General features: G+C 39.3%; 1 protein-coding gene across 5 annotated transcripts in view; it reads right to left on the bottom strand.

Annotated features, from left to right (window-relative positions):
* Positions 1 to 5,389: 5,389 nt before the first annotated feature.
* Positions 5,390 to 26,425, bottom strand: part of CDKL3 (cyclin dependent kinase like 3) — a 42,803-nt gene continuing 21,767 nt past the window's right edge. For 4 of the 5 annotated variants that reach the window (XM_089530132.1, XM_089530158.1, XM_089530149.1 and 1 more), the window contains exons 7-14: positions 25,009 to 25,097; positions 22,039 to 22,192; positions 16,520 to 16,848; positions 15,956 to 16,049; positions 13,148 to 13,310; positions 11,368 to 11,465; positions 10,502 to 10,598; positions 5,390 to 5,523 (exon numbers count right to left, since the gene is read on the bottom strand). In XM_089530132.1, coding sequence (XP_089386258.1) covers positions 10,563 to 10,598; positions 11,368 to 11,465; positions 13,148 to 13,310; positions 15,956 to 16,049; positions 16,520 to 16,848; positions 22,039 to 22,192; positions 25,009 to 25,097 — 963 coding nt within the window. In that variant the 3' untranslated portion in view covers positions 5,390 to 5,523; positions 10,502 to 10,562. Of the gene's footprint in view, positions 5,524 to 10,405; positions 10,599 to 11,367; positions 11,466 to 13,147; positions 13,311 to 15,955; positions 16,050 to 16,519; positions 16,849 to 22,038; positions 22,193 to 25,008; positions 25,098 to 26,425 lie in introns of those variants that run through there. The other variant, XM_089530141.1, reaches the window with a different exon arrangement.

Here is a 26,425-nt window from a genome sequence, read left to right as displayed (position 1 = left end):
ATTCCTTCTTGATAATTTCCCTGATTTCAGTTCATTGTTCACTTGGGTCCTGGTCAATTATGCTTAATAGTGCAAATCTTCCTCTTTTTTTACACTAGATTTTTTATAATATTCTTTATGTTGTATTTCAGCATGATGGTTAGGTTAGTGTTCTTTTTTATCTTTAATCTAATTTTTGATATTAGTAGTTTCTGATCTGTGCCACAATCTGCCCCAGCCTCATTTTTGCTGTCACGCTAAAGCTTCTCCATCTTCTGCTTCCAATTATGTAGTCCAGGGGTAGGCAACCTGCGGCCCGCGGGCCGGATGCGGCCCGGCAAGGCCTTGGGACCGGCCCCAGCCTGGTCCTGCCGCCGATTGCCGCTGGGGCCTTTGGGGGGCAATTTCTATAGAAGCCTCAGAAACATGCATTTATATTAACATTTTTTAAAAAATCAGCAAATTTTTTCAAGTGTCCTCCATTTTTTTAAAAAAAGTGTCTTCCATTTGAAAATTTTGTCCTACGTTTGTCCTGGTTTATTTATATATTTAAATTTTTTTAATTATTTAATTATTTATTTTTTGGCTTCGGCCCCCCAGTCATCTGAGGGACAGCAACCCGGCCCCCGGCTCAAAAAGATTGCCTACCCCTGATGTAGTCCATCTAATATTTATGTAGGCCATCTGGCAATGTGTAGAGTTTCCTCTCTGAATGAAAAATGTGTTTGCAATCAACAGATTGTTGCTCTCACAAAACAGTATTAAATGCTTTCCTGTTTCATTTCTATTTCCTAGCCCAAGTTTTCCTACAATCTTTAATTCTTCTCTGCTTCCTACTTTTGCAATCCAATTTGGGGAGGGAGATAATATTATGGAAGGCGAAAGGGATGGAGAAAATATTCAAACAGACATAGAGGAAACAAGAAAAATAGTGCAAGGATCCAAAAGTGGGAGGCAAAAAAACTTGCACAGGCAGCAAGTAAAGAGGACCCATGGTCTGTGATGTCTCTAACTAATGCACAGAGCATGGCAAATAAGCAAGATGAACTTGAACTCCTAGTACAACAAAGTACAACAAAGCAAATATGATATAATAGGCATCACTGAAACCAGGTGGGATGAGTCTCAGAACTGGAATGTAGAAATAGAGGGGTATAACCTTTTTAAGAGAAATAGGCCAAATAGGAAAGGAGGAGGAATAGAACTATATGTCAGAGATATTTACACCAGTGAAGAGATCCAGGACATCAATACTGGCAGCCAGGTGAAGAGCATCTGGATAAAAATTAAAGGGAAGGGAAACAACAAAGATGTTATGGTGGGAGTCTACTACAGATCCCCCAGTCAGATGGAGGAATTGGATGATGCCTTTCTAGAACAGATGACTACACACTCAGAAAGGAGAGATGTGATGGGTGACTTCAACTATCCTGATATTTACTGGAATTCAAACTCAGCCTAATCCTCAAGGTCTAGCAAATTCCTCACTTGCCTCGAAGACAATTTCATTTTTTGAAAAAGGTGGAAGACACAACAAGGGGGTCAGCTATTTTAGATCTGATCCTAACCAACAAGGATGACTTGGTTAATGGGGTGCAAGTGGTGGGATCCTTAGGTGGAAGTGACCATGTTCTCCTGGAGTTTCTTATACAGTGGAAAGGAGAAGCCAGGCATAGTCAGACACGCATTCTAGACTTTAGGAGAGCGGATTTCAGTAAACTTAGAGAAGTATTGAGGGTGATCCCATCGTCAGAAATACTAAAAGAGAAGTGAGTTCAGGACAGATGGGAGTTTCTCAAAAGGGAGACACTGAAGGCACAATTTCAAACAGTTCCAGTGAGGAAGAAAAATGGGAGATGTCTCAAGAAACCAGGATGGATGACTAAGGAACTTTCAACTGAGCTAACTTTTAAACGGAACATGTATAAGAAATGGAAAAAGGGGAAAATCACCAAAGGGGAATTCAAACAAATAGCTAGCCTGTGTAGAGGTAAAGTCATAAAAGCTAAATGAATGAACTCAGGCTTGCTAGACAGGTTAAGAACAATAAAAAGGGCTTTTTTGGATATGTCCGCAGCAAAAGGAAAAAAAAGGAAATGGTAGGGCCACTGCATGGAGAAGATGGCAAAATGTTAACAGAAGACAGAGAAAAGGCAGAATTACTCAAAACTTTCTTTGCCTCAGTCTTCTCATAAAAGGAAAAGGGTGCTCAACCTGAGGATAATGGAGCAGAGGACAGAATAGGGTAATTTCAGCACAGAATACGTAAAGAGATAGTACAGGAATACCTTGTTAATCTAAATGAATATGAGTCTCCAGGACCAGATGAAATACATCCAAGGGTATTAAAAGAACTGACAAATGTAATATCGGAGCCATTGGCAAGAATCTTTGTGAACTCCTGGAGAACAGGAGAAGTTCCAGCAGACTGGAGGAGGGCAAACGTCCCCATCTTCAAAAAGGGGAAAAAAGAGGTTCCCAACAATTATTGTTCAGTTAGTCTGACATCAATATCAGGAAAGATTCTAGAGCAGATCATTAAACAGAGAGTCTGTGAACATCTAGAAGGCAATGCCATAATCACAAAAAGTGAACATGGGTTTCAGAGAAAGAAGTCATGCCAGACAAATCTGATCTCTTTCTTTAATAAAATTACCAGCTTGGTAGATGAAGGGAATACTGTGAATATAGTATATTTTGATTTCAGTAAACCCTTTGACAAGGTTTCCCATGACATTCTTGCAAACAAGCTTGGAAAATGTGGGTTAGACAAGGAAACTGTTACATGGATTTGTAACTGGTTGACCGGCCGAACCCAAAGGGTGCTCAACAATGGCTCCTTTTCATCCTGGAGAGAAGTGACCAGTGGGGTCCCACAGGGCTCTGTCCTGGGCCCAGTGCTATTCACCATCTTTATCAATGACTTGGATGACAGAATTGGGAGCATACTTATCAATTTGCAGATGACACCAAATTAGGAGGAATAGCTAATACTCCAGAGGACAGGATCAACATTCAAAATGACCTGAATAGACTAGAAAGCTGAACCACAGCTAACAAAATGAACTTCAACACGGAGAAATGTAAGGTACTGTACTTAGGGAGGAAAAATGAAAGGCACATATAGGATGGGGGACACCTGGCTGAATGAGACTACATGTGAAAGGGATCTAGGAATCCAAGTAGACCACAAGTTGAACACGAGTCAACAGTGTGATGCGGCAGCTAACAAGGCCAATGCAATTTTAGTTTGCATCAATAAAAGTATAGTGTCTAGATCAAGACAAGTAATAGTGCCACTATATTCTGCTTTGGTCAGGCCCCACCTGGAATATTGTGTCCAGTTCTGGGCAACACAATTCAAAAAGGACATTGAGAAACTGGAGCGTGTCCAAAGGAGGGCGACTAAAATGGTGAAGGGTCTGGAAACCATGTCCTATGAAGAATGACTTAGGGGGCTGGGGATGTTTAGCCTGGAGAAGAGAAGGTTAAGAGGTGATATGATAGCCCTGTTTAAATATTTGAAGGGATGTCATATTGAGGAGGGAGCTAGCTTGTTTTCTGCTGCTCCAGAGAATAGGACCTGGAACAGTGGATGCAAGCTAGAGGAAAAGAGTTTCTACCTCAACATTAGGAGGAACTTCCTGACAGTAAGGGCTGTTTGACAGTGGAACACACTCCCTCGGAGTGTAGTGGAATCTCCTTCCTTGGAGGTCTTTAAAACAGAGGCTGGATGGCCATCTGTCGGGGATGCTTTGAGAGTTCCTGCATGGCAGGGGTTGGACTCAATGGTCCTTGTGGTCTCTTCCAACTCTACGATTCTATGAACAAGAAATTCTATTTTGGTGTGTTATCAATTTCTTTCTGGACTCCATCATATAATCTCTTGATTTCATCTTTTTTTTGCCTTGGCACATAGACTTGAATTATAGTAATGTTGATAGGTTTTACCTGAAGTCTTGAGAACATGATTCAATTTGACCTTGCATTATATTCTTTAACTGATTTTGCTATATGTCTCCTCACTATGAATTGCACCTCATTTCTTCCTGTCTTTTCATTTCCTGAATAAAACTCTTGTCTCCAACAAAAATGCCCCAATCCTGTATATTTTAGCTTGCTTACCCAAGTATGGCAGTCTTTATATGGTCCATTTCTTGTTTTACAATATCTACCTTACCTTGTGTCATGCTTTTCACATTCCATGTTCCTATAATGTATAGCACAATTTCAGACTTTTTTTTTTAAATTTCAGAGTATATCTGTTGCTTGATTTCCATTTTGGCTGAGTCCTGTTATTCCCTGGGCCACATCCCTTTTTGTAGTAGCCCTCTGTTCTGCCTTTTTAGAACTTTGTGTCCTATCTCTGCCTCTTAATTCATTTTTGATTTTCTTGGTGAGAGATTCTAGTATTTCCACTGGGACTACCTTACCCTTAAGGGTCTGGAAGCTCTGTTGCTAGATCTGCTATATCTCCTGAATGATGAGTCTGTGTAATTCAAGGAGAGCCAGTCCAAGGATTCATCTGAAGAACTTGACCTGGTCCTGGAATTGAGGGCAGCAATACTGATGATGTAAACCAGATGTCCCAATACACTCCCTGCTAACTTCCTGGCAGGACAGGAATTCTTGTTCCCATTTGTGCTCATTCTGAGCTATAGAAGAGTTCCATTGTCACTGGCGTATGGGATATTTAAGCCAGGACTCAGCTCCTCCTCTGATGGAAGCACAGGCTCTTGCCAGAGCCAATACCAAAAAGTCAGTCCGGACAAACTACTAAGAGCTGTAGTCCAAAAGTAATTTTTTCAAACTGTAAGTGATAGGATAGTCTAAGAGAAAAACAGCATACTGATTCTATGACTCTTGGCATTGGTCACAAATTCTTATACCTAATCAGGCCACTGGTCCATCTGGTTTAGAACTAACTGTGGTAACTGACAGTTGCCCTCCAGAGTTCAGATAAAAGTCCTTTCCAGTCTGAAGAGGCCATGATTTGAACCTACAACCTAATGCATGTAAAGCAGGTTGGGATGGAGTCTGCCTCACTGAGTAATGGTAGCTGAAGGGGAAACAGGAGTGAAAAATCAGGCCCTTCACCAGGGAAGAAAATATTGTACATGCTGCTAGGGATGTGCATGTGTTGAGTAAGTGGGGGGAAGAAATTAGGTAGAACAGTTGCCTTTAGCTGTTGGGATGGCTGGATGGCTGGATTCCATACTTCACTTTGGCTGCTTACACACGTGTAAGCAATAGTTACAGTGCAAATGATAACTTTCCACTTCTACAAAACATTTCTGTGCAGGACAGAGCCTAAATCATGTATCTTAATCAGCTAAGCGTGAGTTACTTTCTATATTCATGTTTCAAAGAGACTGCAACATACATTATGACAGTATGAAGAAACACTACTTCCTGTTTATTGTCCTCTACTAGGGCTTACAAGGGAGGGGGAATACAAAGCATAACCATGGAATGTTTTTTTTAAAAAGCACATTCAGTCACTCTGTGCTGGATTAACATATATCAGTAAGCTTCTCTGATCTCCTGCAAAATAAAATAAAAGCAGTTTAGCAGGATAGGTCACATATGTACCAATCAATATGAAGAAAAGTAGGGCAGTTTGAGCTAGAATGTGGTTTATAATTCTTGGTGTGCCAGCTGGCCTCTAATAACCAGACTGTTAAAAAAAACATATATATTGAAGCTCACTGTTACTATCACTCGGAAGCGACCACCAGTAGAAATCCCATTGATAAAAGGAACTGAAAAAGATTTCCAAAATGCTTTATGAAGTCATCTTGGTGGAGGTAAAAGAATACTTAGATGGCAGCCCTGGCCCTGACCCCAGCCCCAGCCCCAAATCTCCACTATTTTTTTCACTTGTTGCATATTCTATGTGCATAATGCACCAATTGTTAGTTTTATTTCTTTCCCATGTTTCCTCAAGACTCGAGGTGGAGTAGAACACATTAATACACAATTAAAAATATATAAACCCAGAGTTAAAATACAATACTATAAAACGTTTTTTCATTTTACATATTTTGTTTTGGGAAGAAGACAAAGATATGGTACCCTGAGAGTAAGCTCACTTTGCCAGTTAAACTGGACTGATAGCAACTGCATGGAAGAATCTAATTAATGTGCCAATTATATTACTTCATCTTTCACTAATCAAGTAGGCCTGTTTTTCGCATGCAACAAGTGTGTACATGGTGGTGGAATCCTGATGTAGTCACGGACTGAGAAATTTTAGCCCAACCCACCCCTTGCTTTGTTACTTTCCTATTTTCAGAATATTTGTATCTATACCTGTAGTCCACAGTAATACATTGTACCACCGCAGAACCCTGCTTCATTCTGCTGTGGATTTAAACTGGACCTGAGTGAATGGCAGTGAGGCACTATCAAGTATCCCATCATGTCTTTTTTTTTTCCCCATTCATTTTGAGATATGCTGTGTTAAAACATTGGTTACACTATTCTTAGTACTTTGCTTTATATTTATTTCCTATAAATAGCAAATTCACTATGTTAATGCTTACCTTCTGTTCAATTATATAATACATTCAAGCAAATCAATGATACTGAGCATAAAAGCTTCCTTAATTAGATTCTTCCATGCAGTTAGTACCAATCCAATCTGACTGGCAAAAGTAAGCTTACTCTCGGGATATGAATTAGTTACATACCTTTTTTTGTTTTCTTCCATTAATCAGGTGGCAGCTTGACTTGAGTACTTTGGTTTGTCAAATTTTGAGGTAGACCCGTTCACTTTCCCAAAACAAAATATGTAAAATGAACAAACGTTGGCAGGTACCATGAATGGTCTTTTTGGAGAGGTGCAGAGAAGCAATATGTGAGTTGATCCTTGTACAACTTGGGCAGAGACAGAAATCATGTGCTTTAACTGGAATTTTCTTAGTGATTTCTCTTTATGGGCAAGTTTACATTAAGATTTGGGTTAAAATAAGGATATGAACAAGGCCAGTATCTGCACTGAAGAAATAATCCAGTTTGACATCACTGTAACAGCCATGGCTCAGTGCTATAGAATTCTGGGAACTTTAGTTTGTTGTGGCACCAGAGCTATCTGACAGAAGTCCCTAACTGTCTCACAAAACTAGTTCCCAGAATTCTATAGCACTGAGCCATGACCGTTAAAGTGGTGTCAGACTGGATTTCTGCAATGCAGACTCATCCAGAGTTGCAATTTAAGAACATTCTCACCAGTTAGTAAATGTTTTTTTAAAAAAAACTGCAATCATAGACAAGGTAGAGATGGGTAGCTCCTCTGCACCCCTTAAGAAAGACCCTTCACAGTGAGTGCTAGTTATTTAGTCTTTAAGCAGTTCAGGGGAAAAAAAAACTCATGAAGATGTGGAATATACCAAAGCCCAGTACTTTATGGGCAAGTTGTAGCTACCAATGTTAAACCACACCTTGAGGAATTCTATGTCCAAACAAGGCCCCAGCTGGCTTATATTTATCTGTTTTATAAATGTTGTTCCTGTACTCCACAGTGCTGCTCTGCATATTACTTGAGTGATTGCATTTGGGATACATGCTGGATTGATAACCATAGCCTGAGTTGAATGAGCCCACATATTTTCCAGTCTAGGCTCTTTGTGCAGTCATAACACTGAAATACACATACTTTCACTCAGCAAGATGATGTTATTTTAGAAACCCACCATCCCATTTTACAAGGACTGTATAAAACAAATAGGGCCTCCTTTTCCCTCAACCCTTTAATCTTTTTTTCCTTATTCCATCTGCTTTCTAAATCTGAACACAGAGAAACCTTTGAAAATGTATAATACAGAACTTGTAAATAATTCAGTTCATTTGTTGTGGCTTTATATAGATCAAATTGCCTTTCAATAATTTCATTCATTGACTCCCCCCCCCCCCCCATTTTCCTGCAGCAAACACTAGAAGGTGGGGGTGTTCCCACTTGGCAGATAAAACGGATTATACTGGCGCGATTCTGATTCGGATTATGTTCTGGGAATAATTCGAATTTTTTCCATCGTTTCCATTACCAAAAGGGGCAAATTATCTCGATTCATTTAGACCCTGTTTTCGTTCCCATTTATTTTAAATTGCTTTATTTTAAAGCGGATTAACTTGCTCCCCGTTCCCATTTGTGTCCGCAAGCTGTCAATCAAGCGCCTAGGCTTCAGACATCACAAGTCTAGGGTTGTTGTTTTTTTAGGCAGCCAATGAAAATCGGCTGCATCCAAGGCTCTTCTGTTGTGTCTCCCCAGACTAGAAGGAGCCCTCATCTTCTTCTGTGTCTCCCCATATTAACTGCCATAACTCAGTGCTAGGGAATCCTGGGAATTGTAGTTTATTATGGCACCAGCACTCTCTGACAGAGGAGGATAAATGTCTCACAAACACAACAGTTCCCATAATTCCTTAGTACTGAGCCAGGGCAGGTTAAGGGGTCTCAAACTGTATTATTTCTACAGTGGGTTTGGAACTACAGATGAGGTTTTTTTCCCCCGTAAATTAAAAAAGTTGTTACTTTATAATTTACTTTAGAAATATATACACACAAAAAAAAAATATTCATATTTGTATATATATGTGCGTTCACACACACACACAAATATGTGTGTATATACCTATATGTTTGTGTGTGTTTATATAAATATATATATATATATATATATGCATGTGTGTGTGTGTGAGTATTCATATATAAACGTGTGTGTATAAAGATATATATATATATAGTGTGTGCGTGCGTGTGTGTTTGCCAAATCAGATCAAGGAGGAGAAGGCAGCGGGCTTCAGTGGGGAGAGACTCTTTGGGGAAGAGAGAAGAGAAAGCTTGATCCCCCCCCCCCTCAGATCTCTGGGCGTCCAATCTCTCCTGTGTCTTCCCATAGTTCCTCTGGAAAGAGCCTCCATTCCCCCAAATCCCTTTGCCTCCCCCATTGCTCCCTGGGCTGTCCTGGGGGCGATCAAGCAGCCATGTCGTGAAAAGCCCATCTGCTGCTCAGGCGCTCAGGCAGAGGTGAAAAAAGAAAAAAGAATAGTTTAAAATGGTGTTCAATGGCTCTCCTCACATATCGGTCTATGAATGAGGAGCAGAGGGGAGGTTGCAATCCACCGGGGGGAAGTCTATGCGAATGGAAGAAAATGGCGCTGGCGATGCAGAAAGAGAACAAAGAGGGTGACACCCCCAGGCCAGCCCCTTGAGCGCTGCTCCTCCCATCTCCAGGTTCCCGAATCAAACACCTTTAATTCCCATTCGGATACCACGAATCGGACCCTGGGAGCAAAAATAATTCGCTTTAAAACCTGGTTTTTTTAAACCGCTTTATAGGCATATAATTCGAATTATTCGAGATAATCCGATTGAGATTCGAATGTCTATGGGAATGATTCAGGGGCAATGCAGGTCGAATTCGGGCTTGAGTGGAAATGATACCCCCTAAATTCACATCATGATCTGCTTTATAGGCGAATGGGAACACCCCCGGTGTGTTCCCAGAAAGCAAGAACAGCAGGAAAAATGCCTGCTGAGCACATTTTAAAGGGACTCCATTTTGGTAGGGAAGAAGAAACTGATATTCTATCAGACAGATAAAGCTTCAGAAAGATGGAACCAAATCAGCAAGATCTTCTTCAGTTTTGCGCCTAGTGAACAATCAGGGGCACAGATGGGAAACTGATTAAGAAACAAAACAGGCATGGGAATCAGGCATTCCTCAAGATGTTCTTGGGGTTGTGAGTCACATCATCCTTAGCTAGCATACCCAATGATGTGGAATGAAGGGAGTAACAATTCATCAGCATCCAGAGAGCTGCATGATTTCCATCTCTGAACTAGAGACTAGGAGAGTGAAGAAAATATGGTGGGAGCTGTTTTCTGTAGGTTCAAAATTTATCTCAAGGGACCAGTGTGTTCCATTAGTTCTACTGCCAATATCATCTCTTGCTGCTGAGAGACACTTGAGCTACTTCACAAAGTAAAATCCTTGCAACTGATATTACACTGTTTTCTTTCAGTAGCTTACTAGTACTAGCAAGAATGAACAATATCCTTATCCTCATGTAACAGAACAGTGCAAGGCTATCCCACTGGATATGTTTGTCTAGGGCATTGTAACAATGCAGGGAGTGAGTCAGGGATGTTGTCCTGACTTCAATGATTCTCTGTGTGTGCATGATGGTGTTGAGTAAAAAAAAATGTACATAATTGCTGGTGACTCTAGTTACACTAGAGTATGTTTGGCATTTTTGCATTATCTAATATGATTTTGTCCTCTTCTCCCAAGCTCAACAGGTACACAAAGCAGTTGCCATGTCAGTCTCACCACCCAATTTCTTGTGATTAGAGATCTGAGTATAATTCTGCCCATGTCTTAATTTCACATCACAGTGTAATGTAAAATGATTTGGTGACCAACACATTTCAAAATACTTTATTAGATGATCTACACAAGGCTTGCAGTTATCCATTGAACTTTAAAATGAAAAGTTATTTGAAAATCAAATATCTTACTGCAGTCGTTCTACATCTTCCCAAGATGCATGCTGTTACATGGGGCAAACTTGTCTTGTTTTCATTCATTTTGTATATTTCCTGCAGTTCCTGTGTTCTAAATATTACATTGAAAAATAACGTTAGTTGATGGTAGCCTATCATTAGAAATTCATTAGAAACTATCTTCCCTCAAAGGGCAAAACAAAACCCTGTATCTAATAGATAAAAAATGCAAATATTATATTAGTCTCTAACCATCAGCAAATCTGAGCAGAACAATCTTAAATGGAAAAGGGAAATGGCAGATGTCCAAAATCCTGCCGGGCTATATTAGCCTGCGTGGTATTCATGGGGAAAGCTTTACTTTGTTAAATCCTGCTCCTCCTTTATAATCACTGGGCTGGGTGCAGGAGACATTAGTTATGCCAGTTGTAGGTTAATGCAGCTAGCAAGGGAGATCCAAACTAATTTCAGAGGTATGGAAGCGATTTGGATCCAACGAATCACAAGCTGAGCACTGCTGGTAATATTTATAGAATTTTTTGCATATGCAAAGGGGGCCTGTTGGGAGATGCACTACCCCATGGATCTCCTCTCCACTTGTAGAAAAGGATGCCTACCCCATTCCAACCCAGCCATCCCACCAGACAGTAATCTGGGACAATAAGGGCTGCACAGTAATCATACTTCTTTTAGCTATCCCCCCCCCCCGCCAAAAAATAAAAAATAAAAAAAAAATTGCTGTACCATTTTCACAGACAGTTATGTTACCACAATTCAACAGAAAGTTAGGCTTGTTTAAATCTAGTATCTTCCATGGGGCTAACATACAAGTCTTTGTTGCATTATAGCAGTAATATGTTTGTACAACTAAATAGATTTACCTCTTGTTTTTCACGGTTCTGATCCACATTTAATAAAGATGGTATTTTAGATACTTCAGATTTCTTTGACTCCCTCTTCAGCACTCTTACCTGTTTAACTTATATTGTAAAAAAACAAAAACAATCAGCTAATTATTTCTAGATTTTAATATTTTCTATTCTAAAGTGAATTATTCAAAAAGAACAATTCAATAGCTAACAAAATGAAGAAAATGATTATTTAACTGAAGAATTTGTGACAAGAAAGAATGCTGGTTATGTGTGTCTGAAGAGAGCAATCTATAACAGAAACTTTCACATTTAAATCTGGACTATTGTAAACAGTCACCTGTGACTCCATAATAAATACACAGCTGAAAGAGAAAATTTTCAAAAAAAATGATGGCCTGCAGCAAAAGGTTTGGAGAAAAAAGAAAGCAAGAATTAGTGACCATACAATGAAATCTACAAGAGAAAAAGAAGACATTACTTATGATGCTGAAAGACCATCATTTCAGTGTCCTAAGATGTGTCTCTTTTTTTCTCTTGTAGAAAAAGATGGAGACCAGCACTACCATGTCACTCCTCACTCATTCAAAACTACACCCTCAAAAGGCTACATTATTACATTTTAACATTTAAAATGATAATAATTAATGTTTTGTTATATGTATTTGCACATTGCCTATACTTTGCCTTTATGAAAGCATAATTTCAATCTTAAATTTATGGCCAATGGCCTTGACTCATGTAACAGCAGAATTAGTTCTGGGGGTCCAAGGGAGCTTTAGGCTTCAGAAACACCTATCATTATTCTTCTCTCTACAAGAGAACCAAGTTTTGAAACTAAGGAGGGTATCAAATAAGGCATGGGAGTTATAACTATAGAGCTAGACATGATCCCAAGGACCATCTCATCCAACCACTGCTAGTGCAGGAATTCATAGCTAAAGCACTCTGGAAAGTAGCTATCCAACCTCTGCTTAAATACCTCCAACAAATGGAAATCCACCAAGGCAGTCTATTCTACTGCTGAACACCTCAGTGGGCGCTCTGTTATAAATTTTATAAAGTCACACATTTCACTGGGCTACTACCAGTTATCTGAATGGACTTTTGTGTGCCTTCAAGTAGTTTCTGATTTATAGTGACCCTAACACAGGATTTGTTTGGCAAGATTTCTTCAGAGTGGGGTTTGCATTTGCCTTTTTAAGGCTGAGAGAGTGTGATTTGCCCAAGGCCACCCAGTGGGTTTTCATGGCTGAACCAGAATTCAAACCTTAATTTTCAGAGTCATAGTCCAATACTCAAACCAATAAGGAGGAAATCCATAACTTTCTCTCTCTCTCTCTCTCATGAAAAGCAGCTTGCTGTGTACTAATCCTACATTCCTTTTCTATTTTTTTAAACTTTTCATTACAAAAAGGAGAGGGGAGGTAGGCACAACCAGTGCTCAAACAATATTTAAAAGACAAATCAACTTGCCAGAAGCAAAGCTAAAGACTAAAAGAACAGGCACATTGGTGGCAGATGTCCTCAATGATGGTAGTGTGAAGGGAGGCTCACTCCCCTAGCCCCACCTTTAAGAAAACATGAACTGTTTTTAGTTCCATCTGCATGCAGCCATTGATTTGAAAGGAAAAATCCTGATCAAGTTGACTCAACAAAAGGAATAAGGCTATTTTGGAATACTTTCTAAGAATCCTACACACTGGTATTTAAACATAATTTTGGATTGTATCTTAAAGTACATGGCTTTACTGTTTATCTGGAAAAGATCCATAGAAGGTAACAAACATACTTTCCATTCCTTTCAGTTCTTTCTGTTGCCCTGTTGTTGCCAGTTCTGGGAGGTGAATGTCTCTCTTCTCACATCTTGAAATATTGCGCTTTTTTCTGTTTGTGTTGACCATTTGATCAATCTGAGCAGCTCTTTCATATAGGGAGACTTTCTCTATTTGGTTCTAAAAATGGAATCATTATGTATCCAAGATAACATCTGTGCTATGGTTACAACTTGACTATGCTTTTATCTAATGCATAATTCTGATCTTGACACAATCTACTAAAAATCTTTTAAGGCTTCTGTATAAAGAAGGGATATCACTAGTTACTAGGACTAAATCATTATGCAGAACTATTAGAAGTTTTATCTTTGAGACTAAATTAACATGCATCTTTCGTTATTAGTTGGCAAAATATAGTAACCAACATATTTGTGTATTCCTCTGAACAGTTCAACCACCTGTTTGGTTTACAAATTAAATCATGTACTAAGGGAGTGATTGCCAGCCCTGTTATCTGCAACAGGACTCCCTTTTACAACTCTGGCAGAGTTCTATCTGGATTTCATTCCCATTTCTACTGGGAAATCATACCAGCTTGTGAGCATTATGGCATCATATAATCACAGTGGTCGATAGTGGTTATGGGTCAAGAACAGCTGATGTTCATGGGATAAAGTCAAAGTTCAAATTTAGTCTCAGAAGCAAAAGAGAAAGAAGAGGAGGAGGAAAAGGTGGCAGTGGCGGCAGCAGCAGCAGATCCATAAGTTGAAGAGAATGGGAGGTAGTGTTTATACAACAAGAACAACCATAGAGTGTAAATTTGAATGACATTCCATCCAAGTCTGAAAGAAATTCTTAAAACTGTATTCCTGAATGAAGTGGTTTTACTAACATACCAGATGAAGACACAATAAAGACTCTCCCCTCCTCAGGAAGACTTTGGGTCAAAATGTGTCCACCAAATGTTCCTCCTCTTTGTACTACCCCCTACTTCAACGTCATGTTCTTTGTCCCCCCCCCCCCCCCCCGGCCTACCTTCCCTTTCAAATCACCTTTATTTTTTCCTCTGTTCCCCTACTCTTTCATCTTTTCTCTGTAGCACATATAATACTACTATAGGGAAACTGATAGATGCTAAAGCGAAAACTGTATATGATTTAACATGTAAGGTGTGTGTGTGTGTGTGTGTGTGTGTGTATTCAAGCCACATGTCAACTTATGGTGACCTCATGAATTTTATAGGGTTTTTTAAAGGAAGGAATACTGGAAGCTGGTTTTGCCAGGCTTCCTCCTGTGAAATATAGCCTACAGCAACTGGTATTAGTTGGCGGTCTCCCATCCAAGTAGAGCCCATTCTAAAAGCATGAATGAAGCAGCTCAGACCAACTATTCTAGGTCCCAGAAACATGCAGTGATTCAATTATTTATCAAAGTAATTTAAAAAACCAAAATACTAAAAAAAAAAAAATACATATAGCAGAATATTTAGGATTCTTCCTTCTTCAGCTGCTTTGACATGCATACATGTATCCTATCAGAGCAGCTAAAGAAGGCGAGAGTTGAAACATTTGCTATAACATACCACTTTTTTTTATTAGTCACCCTTAACTATCACTGTTTAATATGTAAGATACAAAATGAAGTACATGACAGTGACCTGAAGCAAGGGATAGGCAGAAGGAACAATGGAAAATAACAGCTTATTGCTATAAATCTTTCTTGATAAATTGTATATCTAAGGAGAAGAGACAGTACAGTCTATTATTTTTAAAAAATTCATTATTAATTCAATTGAAAACAAATAACAAAAAATATGTCAGCCGACTTTTATGTAAGTACTTGCTATTTTCATGTACTAGTTTGAAGTATACCTCATCTTTCATTCTATAATCCCGACAGAGAGTTTCCCACAGCCCACTGCTCAGCCCAAAATCCAACCCTTTGAAGGAGAGCCGCATACAATAGTGGGGGGAGCTGCAGGAATTAAGTGATAGTACCCTGCTCCTTGGGGTTATTCAGACAACTTTTTTTTAGCACAGCAATGTGAATAACCTCACACACACATTCCAGTTTTGTTGTTCACACTATGGAACTGTGCCTAAGTGTCAGCATTCAAATGAAGATGGAGTTGATGATGCAAATGTATTCAAAGGCATGAAAAGTTTTATCCCGGTTTATCCCAAGGCTATTTACATTGGTTATTCACACTGCTGACAATGCGAATCTTTTAGAAAAACTCAGAAAAATACCTGAGATCTAATATCCTAGGTTAAGTGGGTTTTTTGGCAGTCCCACCCCAAAAAACTTAGTCAGATGCATTTGAAATGCATGTGAACAACAAAGATTCAAACCAGATTCTACCTTGATTATTTTCACCATCTGAATAACCCCCGTTTCACTGATGGAACTATTTCTGTCAAGAGAACAACAGACCTGGATTCCATCCATTATCAGTTTGCACATCTCTAGTTTTCAAGCTGTTTTTTTTCTTGTTTATTTGTGTCCCGTGCTTTTTAGAAATGTTTGGCAATCTTTCTATAGGAATATAATGGTTACTACTTGGGTTGCCTCACACTGTAGCTGATAGCATGGAATCCTACTATTTGTGATGAACGAGACAAACTAAATGTATATAAAAGACATCTTCTACACATAACTGAGCAGAATCGAGTTTTTTAAAGTGTCTGTTTATGTAAAATTTGGTTTGTTTTTTAGGTATGTAAATCCTTCTCTGGATTCCAACTGTAGATATGAAGAGATGACACAATGCCATAACCACAAAATCCAAATGTATTTTTAGAAGACTAAAATTTTACACTTACTTGAGTTATAGTTCCTTCTTCCTGCCGGTTATTTGAACCTACTTGTCCAACTGTTGGCCAGGGACTTCGTCTTTTTTTTGCTTTTTCAGGTAGTCTGATAAAGTAATAGATAAATGATATAATAAATTCAATGAATTGAACAGTTCATTTCTAAAGTAAACTTTAAAAATAAAAATAAAGAATATGTTATGTTGTTGCTATAGTTTTGTTCATGTTATGGTGGGTTCTTCAATAAGAAACCATCCAGATTTTATAAAAATGTAATAGTTAAAAAGATTTGCTCTTTAATGTTACTTAATGTGACACAGTTGTTTGAGTGTTGCTACAACTCTATAGAGACCAGAATTCGATTCCCAGCTCAGCCATGAAACCCACTGGTTGACATTGGGTAAGTCGGATACTCTCAGCCTCAGGGATAGGCAATAGAAAACCCCCTCTGAACAAATCATGCCAAGAAAAACCCATGACAGTTTCACTTTAGGGTCACCATAATTCAGAAATGACTTGAAATGTACACAACACACACACACAAACAAATTAAGCATTCAGATTTGCAGTACATACCTTGAATTAAGACACAGGAAGTGTGAACTAAAATTTCCAGTAATATTTCCACAATTTGGGTTGATGCGGGGCATTGTCATAGATGGGGTTGGTGGAGGATCCTCCTTTATTCCACCAGCATCAGCCCCAACTGCTGCCGGGCCAGTGCCATCACTGCCAGTGGATTTGTTTTCGTGAGGAAGGTTTAAAGTATTCTGAGACAGAGGAACCCACTGTGAGGCTGCATCTTCTTGCTCATTCCTTTTCAGCTCTGAGAGTTCAGATTTCCCTCCTTTCAACTTGATACCTTTGATTTTTATCTCCTTTGTTTTTTTGTCCTTTTCCATATCCTGGAACAGGTAAGACACATGAACCTTCATCACTTGTTTCTACTCACTGCATGTCAGATATCCTATAAAAAGAGCAAAATCCTAGCTGTGGAAAAGTAGTTTTGGTCCCCAATAAAAATGGAATTTGAATTGAATGTCTGACCACTTTTTTTCCTTTTTTAATATATATATGGAAGCTTATCTTCTGCAGTTGCCCCAAGAACTCCCCTGGCCTAGTTTTTCTTTGGCATCCTCATAGGGAAATCTATGCAAACCCATCATAATCCCCCTTGCCAGATATGCTACTATTCCTACTACAAGTAAATTGGCAGACTACTAGCCTTCTGAGCTGGTGTGTGGGAAATAACCAATGTGGTGTGGATTGCTCCTCTGTGCCACCCTGAAAATGGCACATTTTCCTACTGACCAATACCCCTTCCTTTTGGTCCATGTGGGAACCAATGATACTGCAAGACACAGCCTTCAGAACATCAAAAAGGATTATGAGGGGCTTGGTAGGAAGCTGAAAGAAATGGATGCACAAGTTGTCATCTCGTCTCTTCTGCCAGTTGAAGGGCACAGTCCAGGAAGGGAGAGGAAAATAGCAGATGTGAACAACTGGCTCTGCAGATGGTGCCACCAAGAACGATTTGGATTCTTCAATCATGGGCTGTGGTTCCATGAGGGGGGACTTCTTGCAACGGATGGGTTGCATCTCACACCAGTTGGAAGAAATGTTTTTGCCAACAGTCTCAAGAATTTGGTCAGGCGAAAGGGCTGGAGAAAATAGTCAAACTGACAAAGAGGAAACAAGACAAATAGTGCAAGGATCCAACAGTGCGAGGCAAAAAAACTTGCACAAGCAGCAAGTAAAGGGGACCCTTGGTCTGCGATTGGTCTCTACACTAATGCACGGAGCATGGGAAATAAGCAAGATGAACTCGAACTCCTAGTACAACAAAGTACAATAAAGCAAATATGATATAATAGGCATCACTGAAACCTGGTGGGATGAGTCTCATAAGTGGAATATAGAAATAGAGGGGTATAACCTTTTTAAGAGAAATAGACCAAACAGGAAAGAAGGAGGAGTAGCACTATATGTCAGAGATATTTACACCAGTGAAGAGATTCAGGACATCAAAAATGGCGGCCAGGTAGAGAGCATCTGGATAAAAATTAAAGGTGAGGGAAGCAACAAGGATGTGGGAGTCTACTACAGACCCCCCAGTCAGATAGAGGAACTGGATGTTGCCTTTCTAGAACAGTTGACTACACACTCAGAAAGGAGAGATTTAGTAGTGATGGGTGACTTCAACTATCCTGATATTTGCTGGAATTCAAACTCAGCCTAATCCTCAAGGTCTAGCAAATTCCTCACTTGCCTCGAAGACAATTACGTTTTTCCAAAAGGTGGAAGACGCAACAAGGGGGTCAGCTATTTTAGATCTGATCCTAACCAACAAGGATGACTTGGTTAAGGGGGTTTAAGTGGTGGGATCCTTAGGTGGAAGTGACCATGTTCTCCTGGAGTTTGTTATACAGTGGAAAGGAGAAGCCAGGCATAGTCAGACACGCATTCTAGACTTTAGGAGAGCGGATTTCAGTAAACTTAGAGAAGTATTGAGGGTGATCCCATCGTCAGAAATACTAAAAGAGAAGTGAGTTCAGGACAGATGGGAGTTTCTCAAAAGGGAGATACTGAAGGCACAATTTCAAACAGTTCCAGTGAGGAAGAAAAATGGGAAGTGTCTCAAGAAACCAGGATGGATGACTAAGGAACTTTCAACTGAGCTAACTTTTAAACGGAACATGTATAAGAAATGGAAAAAGGGGGAAATCACCAAAGGGGAATTCAAACAAATAGCTAGCCTGTGTAGAGGTAAAGTCATAAAAGCTAAATGAATGAACTCAGGCTTGCTAGACAGGTTAAGAACAATAAAAAGGGCTTTTTTGGATATGTCTGCAGAATTACTCAACACCTTCTTTGCTCAGTCTTCTCAGAAAAGGAAAAGGGTGCTCAACCTGAGGATAATGGAGCAGAAGACAGAATAGGGTAATTTCAGCACAAAATAAGTAAAGAGATAGTACAGGAATATCTTGATAATCTAAATGAATTTAAGTCTCCAGGACCAGATGAACTACATCCAAGGGTATTAAAAGAACTGGCAAATGTAATATCGGAGCCATTGGCAATAATCTTTGAAAACCCCTGGAGAACAGGAGAAATCCCAGCAGACTGGAGGAGGGCAAATGTTGTCCCCATCTTCAAAAAGGGGAAAAATGAGGATCCCAACAATTATTGTCCCGTTAGTCTGACATCAATACCAGGAAAGATTCTGGAGCAGATCATTACACAGAGAGTCTGTGAACATCTAGAAGGCAATGCCATAATCACAAAAAGTCAACATGGGTTTCAGAGAAAGAAGTCATGCCAGACAAATCTGATCTCCTTCTTTGATAAAATTATCAGCTTGGTAAATGAGGTGAATGCTGTGGATATAGTATGTCTTGATTTCAGTAAGGCCTTTGACAAGGCTTCCCATGACATTTTTGCAAACAAGCTAATGAAATGTGGGTTAGACAAGGTAACTGTTACATGGATTTGTAACTCATTGACCGGCTGAAGCCAAAGAGTGCTCAGCAATAGCTCTTTTTCATCCTGGAGAGAAGTGACCAGTGGGGTCCCACAGGGCTCTGTCCTGGGACCAGTGTTATTCAACATCTTTATCAATGACTTGGATGACAGATTGGGGGCATACCTATCAAATTGGCAGATGACACCAAATTAGGAGGAATAGCTAATACCCCAGATGACAGGATCAAAATTCAAAATGACCTGAATAGACTAGAAAGCTGGGCCAAAGCTAACAAAATGAAATTCAACACGGAGATATGTAAGGTACTGCACTTAGGACGGAAAAATGAAATGCACAGATATAGGATTTGGGACATCTGGTTGAATGAGACTATGTGTGAAAGGAGTCCAGGTAGACCATGAGTCAACAGTGTGATGTGGCAGCTAAAAAGGCCAATGCAATTTTAGTTTGCATCAATAAAAGTACAGTCTCTAGATCAAGAGAAGTAATAGTGCCACTATATACTGCTTTGGTCAGGCCCCACCTAAAATACTGTGTCCAGCTCTGGGCACCATAATTTTAAAAGGATGTTGAGAAACTGGAACATGTCCAATGGAGGGCAACTAAAATGGTGAAGGGTCTGGAAATCATGTCCTGTGAGGAACGACTTAGGGAGCTGGGGATGTTTAGTCTGGAGAAAAGAAGGTTAAGAGGTGATACGATAACCCAGTTTAAATATTTGAGGGGATGTCATATTGAAGAGGGAGCAAGCTTGTTTTCTGCTGGTCCAGAGAACAGGACCTGGAGCAATGGATGCAAACTGCAGGAAAGGAGATTGCACCTCAACATTAGGAGGAACTTCCTGACAGTAAGGGCTGTTCGACAGTGGAACAAACTCCCTTGGAGTGTAGTGGAGTCTCCTTCCTTGGAGGTCTTTAAGCAGAGGCTGGATGGCCATCTGTCAGGGATGCTTTGATTGAGAGTTCTTCCATGGAAGGGGTTGGACTGGATGGCCCTTGTGGTCTCTTCCAACTCTATGATTTTATGATTCATTAACAAAAGGGGATAAGGGTTTCATCTCATGGGGCAACTTTTTGCAGTGTGGTATGTTGATCCTGGGCACTTACTCAAATATTTGGCGACCATTTTCTTCACAGATACACAAGCTAGAAACAATGAGAAGTTTAACGGCTAGCAAGTTCATTATGGCATGCGTTTTTGTAGACCTGAGTCTGGCTCATCAGATTCAGGATGAAGTGGACGCTGGTTCCTGATGGATGATGCCATAATAAATTATTTAGTCTTTAATGTGCCACAGGGCTCTTTATTAGATGTCGCAAGACACTTTGCTGATCTTGTGGCAATAGGCTATGATGGCCAATCTCTGGAAATTGTTATAGATGAGAACTATTTTTCAATTCAGACTTGAGTTAAAACTGCAGTATTTAATAAAAGGTGCACTACAACAGAATTTTCTCCATTCCTCAACAGATTTTTAAAACTGATTTTCCAAATATGTATATATCATGTTTTCCAAATCTATATATCATAATGGTGAAAAAAAGAAAATAGAAAAAAATTAATAAACACAAGAATCCACACACAAAGTATGTTTTGCTGCTATATCTGTGACAGTTTCTTGACAGGGGTCATTAGTTCTTAGCCATCATATATTAAATATTTATTTATTAATCTCTCTTAGTTCAGTACCAAAATTATCTGTCGCTTGTGCACCATGCTGCTACTAGTAGCCATCTGGGTGTTGTGCACTGAGCAGAGTCTTATCATCTGAGAAAAGAAAGTCAAAAAGGAGCAGGAAAGTAGTGGCTTGTTTCCCTCCCCTCTCTCTACAGGATTTAAAACATTTTATTTTTAAAAAAAACATCTCTCTCTCTCTCTCAGACAAACACACACACACACACACACACTCTCTCTAAATGCATGGCTTCTGTCCAGAGTTCCATGGAGCCTTACCCCTTGCACAGTTAAAGACCTGTCCTGAAGGTGTCCAAGAGGAAAGCATTTGCATGGAGAAGAGGTACCATGTGTACACTGAAGTTCATTCATGTAACATAGGTGTGTTCACTGACTGCATTCCAGCACCAAAGTACCATTACAATAGGCAGGGAAATATTAAGACTTACCCAGGCAAGTACAAAAGTAGAGATACACCTGATATCGGAGAACACCCACTGAGAATTTGTCAAACTTAAGAAAGCAGCTAACAGCAAGATATAGTGAAGACCACAGTTCCATTCATTCCTACCTGGGAGCAAGTCTTATGCTACATCATGGGATTTACTTCTAAGTAAACACATATGATATTTTCTTATAGCACCTAAACACAAGCTTATAACTCATGATCAACAATATGGCACAATCATGTTAATGCTGACTCCCAGCTGTTGAATTGAAGGCTTAATGCATATGAAAATCAGTTCCTTAATACACACACACACACACACACACACACACACGAAAATGAAGATGGCAAATAATAATTGTTTGTCTATAGCTATCTATGACAACTCTACTAATTTTTCTCCATTTGGGGTGCCATATTCCTAATGTATATTTTTATGTTTTCATATAATCATATTACCAAACAGTCTAAAACAGTGATCATTCTTACCTTTACAGCAATTGGGCCACTTGGAGGAACATTAATATGAACTGTTCTCTTTTCATCCTTGATTTGCTCCATCTCTTTATTACTGTCTCTGAATTTGGCCAAAAAGTTAAACTTTGCTTCTTGTAGCAATTTGCTTTTCAACTCTGGTAAGAATCTGATAATGAAAAGTGTAATCATATCACAATCAAAGGTCACTGAGTCCAATTGCTTCTTGATCCCTGTATCAACTCTCACCTCCCTCACAATCAATGGGAATCAAAATATATTCTACAGTGTACAATGTAGAAAAGAGATTATAGAGCAAATCTTTATAGTTAATACTCGATATAATCCTTTGTTCAGCTTCATTCCCTGCCATATTACACATACGTAAATTGTATTTAGCAGAACTACAAAGCTTGCCAACCACAACACATGGCAGCCTTTAGATCAGAATGGACAAAGGGCAGTAGTTTAAGTGCTGGACTGCAACTCTTAACATTCCCACCATTTACTATGCTAGATAGGGCAGATAGGAGTGGGCTCAGTAACATCTGAAGGGCTAGACTTTGGCCAGCTCTGCTTTAGATTGTTAGCCACTTGTTGAGGAGAGATTGAAACCATGTAACCTATTTCCTGCTCAAAAGGTACCATCTTCTTTGTTGAACATGGCCTCATAGCTCGAAAAACCCACAAAAACAATGGATGCCAGCCATGAAAGCCTTCAACTTCACATTGTAACTGCAATCTTTAACACTATGTATTGTGAGCCTACTAAATAGTAAAAGAAAGTTTAACATGGTTCAAGTACAAGCTCACAACTCTATTGTGTGTGCAAAGGATAAGATAATGTGGACAGCTGATTTTCTGCCACAGGTTGGCAGCTTGTAGCATTCAGATTTTTTTAAAAAAAAGAGTAGCTAACAAGTAATAAATCCAGCTACTTTGGGGAGGGCAGGACAGCAGAAATACTTTTTAAAATGCCTTCTGTAACAGTACTTAGCACTTTTGTCAGTTCCTGGCAGTATAATGGCAACTTTTTCCTTTTTCTTGCTTATTTCCTAACTGCAAGCAGCAGATACCTATTTAAGGGCCTGAACAGACAGGCCAAAATAAGCTGTTTCAGGTCCCTTTGGAGGTATGCTGTTTAAATGACTTATGCATCGTTAGAGGCCAGAAGCTGTGCCAAAGCTGCACTCCAGTCCTTAGGACTGGAGCGAGGTTTTGGTGCAGCTTCTGGCCTCTTAGGACGCATGCAGCATTTAAACAGCATATCTCCAAAGTGACCTGAAGCAGCTTTATTTTGGCCTCTGTGTTTGGGCCCTAAGAAGGTTTCCCAACTCAGAGGCTTTGATTTCCAGTTAGTTTTAGAGATGTGATATGAATCCATAGATCATGAAAAGCTATGGAATGCACCCAAAGACATGGGGTGCCACTACATTTGATAGTCTTGATGATAAATCTGTACTAAGGACAAGTGTTCACCATCAAAACAGAATTTGGAGAAACAGAGTAGTTTGCAATAGGCAAAGAGGTCAGGCAAGGCTGCATCCTATCACCCTATTTGTTCAACTTATATGCTGAAAACATCATAAGAAAAACAGTTAGAATCAAAGGAAGGAAAAGTGAAAACAGGAAGAAGAAGCATGAACATAAGATATGCACATGACACAATAATACTGGTAGAAAACAGCACAGACTTGGAACAGTTAATAAGGATGGTTAAAGATGAAAGTGCAAAGACAGGTTTAATGATGAACATAAAGAAAACAAAAATAATGAACACAAAAGAAATACGTAAACTCAATCTAGACAATGGGGAAATGGAAATAATTAAAGAATTCCCATACCTAGGATCAAACATTGACCAGAATGGTGACTGTAGTCAAGAAATAAGAAAAAGACTAGGAAAGAGAAGGGCAGCTATAAAAGAACTAGAAAAGTTTCTGAAGAGTAAGGACATACAACTAAGCACTGAAGTCAGAATTGTTCAGGCCATTGTATTTCCCATCACTATGTATGGACGTAAGAGCTGGACAGTGAATGAAGCAGATAGAAAGAAAATCAACTCATTCAAGATGTGGCACTGGAGAAGAGTGCTTAGGATACCATGGACAGCCAAGAAGACAAACAAATGGGTCCTTGAACAGATCAGACCAGAGCTCTCCCTGAAAGCCACAATGATGAAACTGAGGCTGTTGTATTTTGGCCACATAATGAGAAGGCATAGATCACTAGAAAAAAACAATAATGCTAAGAAAGGTAGAGGATAAAAGAAAGAGGGGAAGACTGCAGACTAGATGGATGGACTCAATCAGGGCGGTTACGAGCATGGGCTTGCAAGACCTAAGCAGAGCAGTGGAAGATAGGGATATTTGGAGATGTCTGATCCACAAGGTTGCCATTGCCATGAGGCGGAAGTGACTCAAGGGTAGATAACAACAACAACCTTTCATTTTAGCATAATGTGGAAGAAAGGGGTGGGGAAGACTAGGATAAGTTTAAAAGAGTAAGCTCTCTCATCACACAACTCCATTAGTTCCTCTTTCCAAGCTAGCTCCCCCAGAAAATCTAGCCTACTCCTATAAAATATTTGCACCCTCATATATTGTCATAGTATTGGGAAAATATTTTTGTCATGTCTATTTTTTTTTATTTTTTTTGCTGGCTCATGCATGGGGAAGTCATTCATTAATTCATTGAATTAATCATCAGTCATATTACAAGCTTTGGCCAAATGTTTGTAACATTTGGAAAGATGCACTCATACATAACTGCATTTGAAATGTAGAGTTCTCCGCCTAAAACCTAATAAGAAAATCAGGTTTCTCAGAAATTAAACACTGTGTTTAGATACCATTTCAGCTCCTGTAGTGATCCCCCATCTGCTGCATCAGCAAGCTAGCAGTAAATGCCCATTTGTCATGAAAAAGGCCACTCATTCTGAAAGGCTTTAAAACAAATTCTGACACTTCAGCCCAAATTGCTTACTTTTCAACAAAACCATCCCTGGTGAAATATTCATGCTGTAGTAAATCAGCAGATGATATCCTATCTGCAGGATCCATTTGTAAACAAGCCTAGAAAATAATGGAATTATTATTTTAGAAGGCAGCTTTTTAGAAATTATATATACAATATTTTATATAAATACTTATCTGTGAAATCATTTCTGCCAGTTTTTTTCTTGTTTCCCACCCTTATTTTAAAAATGCACATTTTATTGTTATTGTATTGAAACAATACTCTACATAGCTATAGATTTGGCTAAATTCCCTTTAAGATGGATTTATGTACAAGTACTTAAAATATATATAACCTTTTGTTGATTTTTGAAATTATCCCTAATGATGTATATACTTCAAGCAGCTAGGCCTATTTTATAGAATAAGAAATGCTGATTTGCAGATCATTAACTCCTTCACCAGTAAGGGCTGTGAGATTTGGAAAACAGTCTGAATTTTCAAGACAGGAAATATGAACTGACATGGACACTTATTAGATTACACCTGTAATGGATGACAATTAATCATTCCTTAGTCTGATGGCCTACATATGTATTAGAACATAACCACCATCATCTTCAATCTTACATGAGCCCTCCCTTTGCCATCTACATCATCAGAGGGAGAGTGATGCCTGCCAGCTCCATCAGGCCTGGCCTAAAGAAAACAAATGAGCCCTCCCTTTGCCATCTACATCATCAGAGGGAGGGCCTGCCAGCTCCATCGGGCCTAACCAGAGTAAGAAGAAGAGCCCTCCCTCCAGTCCATCTGCCTTGCCTCAGAGGGAGAGGAGAAACACTGGACCTGATTCCCTTCCCCACCACCATTCCTTTCTCCTTTTGTGTTGTGTCTTTTTAGATTGTAAGCTTGAGGGCAGGGAACTGTCTAATTAAAAATAATAATTGTAAGCTGCTCTGATAGCCTTTAGGGCTGAAGGGCAGGGGATAAGTACTCTAATAAATAAAAAAATACATTGGTACTAGGGCCAGTAGCAGTATGTAGCACTACTGTGTAACTTCTTTCTGTTCAGAAAAGTGGCAAGCATATAAAGAATACCTCTAAAGCAGTGTTATCTATCAAGTAACTGCTCTATATTTATCAAATAACAATATTCCTGGCATTACAAAAGTTAACCCAATTAGGCAAGGGATGATTAACCCAATTAGCCAAGCTGACAGTTACACATTCAAGTGCATTTCCATTTTCTTTATTTCTTAATATTTTCAGTGTTTTTGATAAGTATATTCTTGAACCAATTCAATGCCTTTGCAAAACTAGGACAGAGAAGGGTTCCCAATAATCAAAACTACTCGGGGGATTTGGAGGACAAAAGGTTTTCTGTTTATATTGAAAATGAAATTGAACACACATTGCAGAGAACAAACTGAAGCTACCATAACATC

This window comes from Sceloporus occidentalis, unplaced genomic scaffold (genome assembly GCF_023333645.1).
Source record: "Sceloporus occidentalis isolate IW3139 unplaced genomic scaffold, rSceOcc1.0.p SCAF_1, whole genome shotgun sequence".
Lineage (NCBI taxonomy): Eukaryota > Metazoa > Chordata > Lepidosauria > Squamata > Phrynosomatidae > Sceloporus > Sceloporus occidentalis.
Note: the sequence above shows the minus strand (reverse complement) of the source record. Positions and strands in the feature narration are given on the sequence as shown.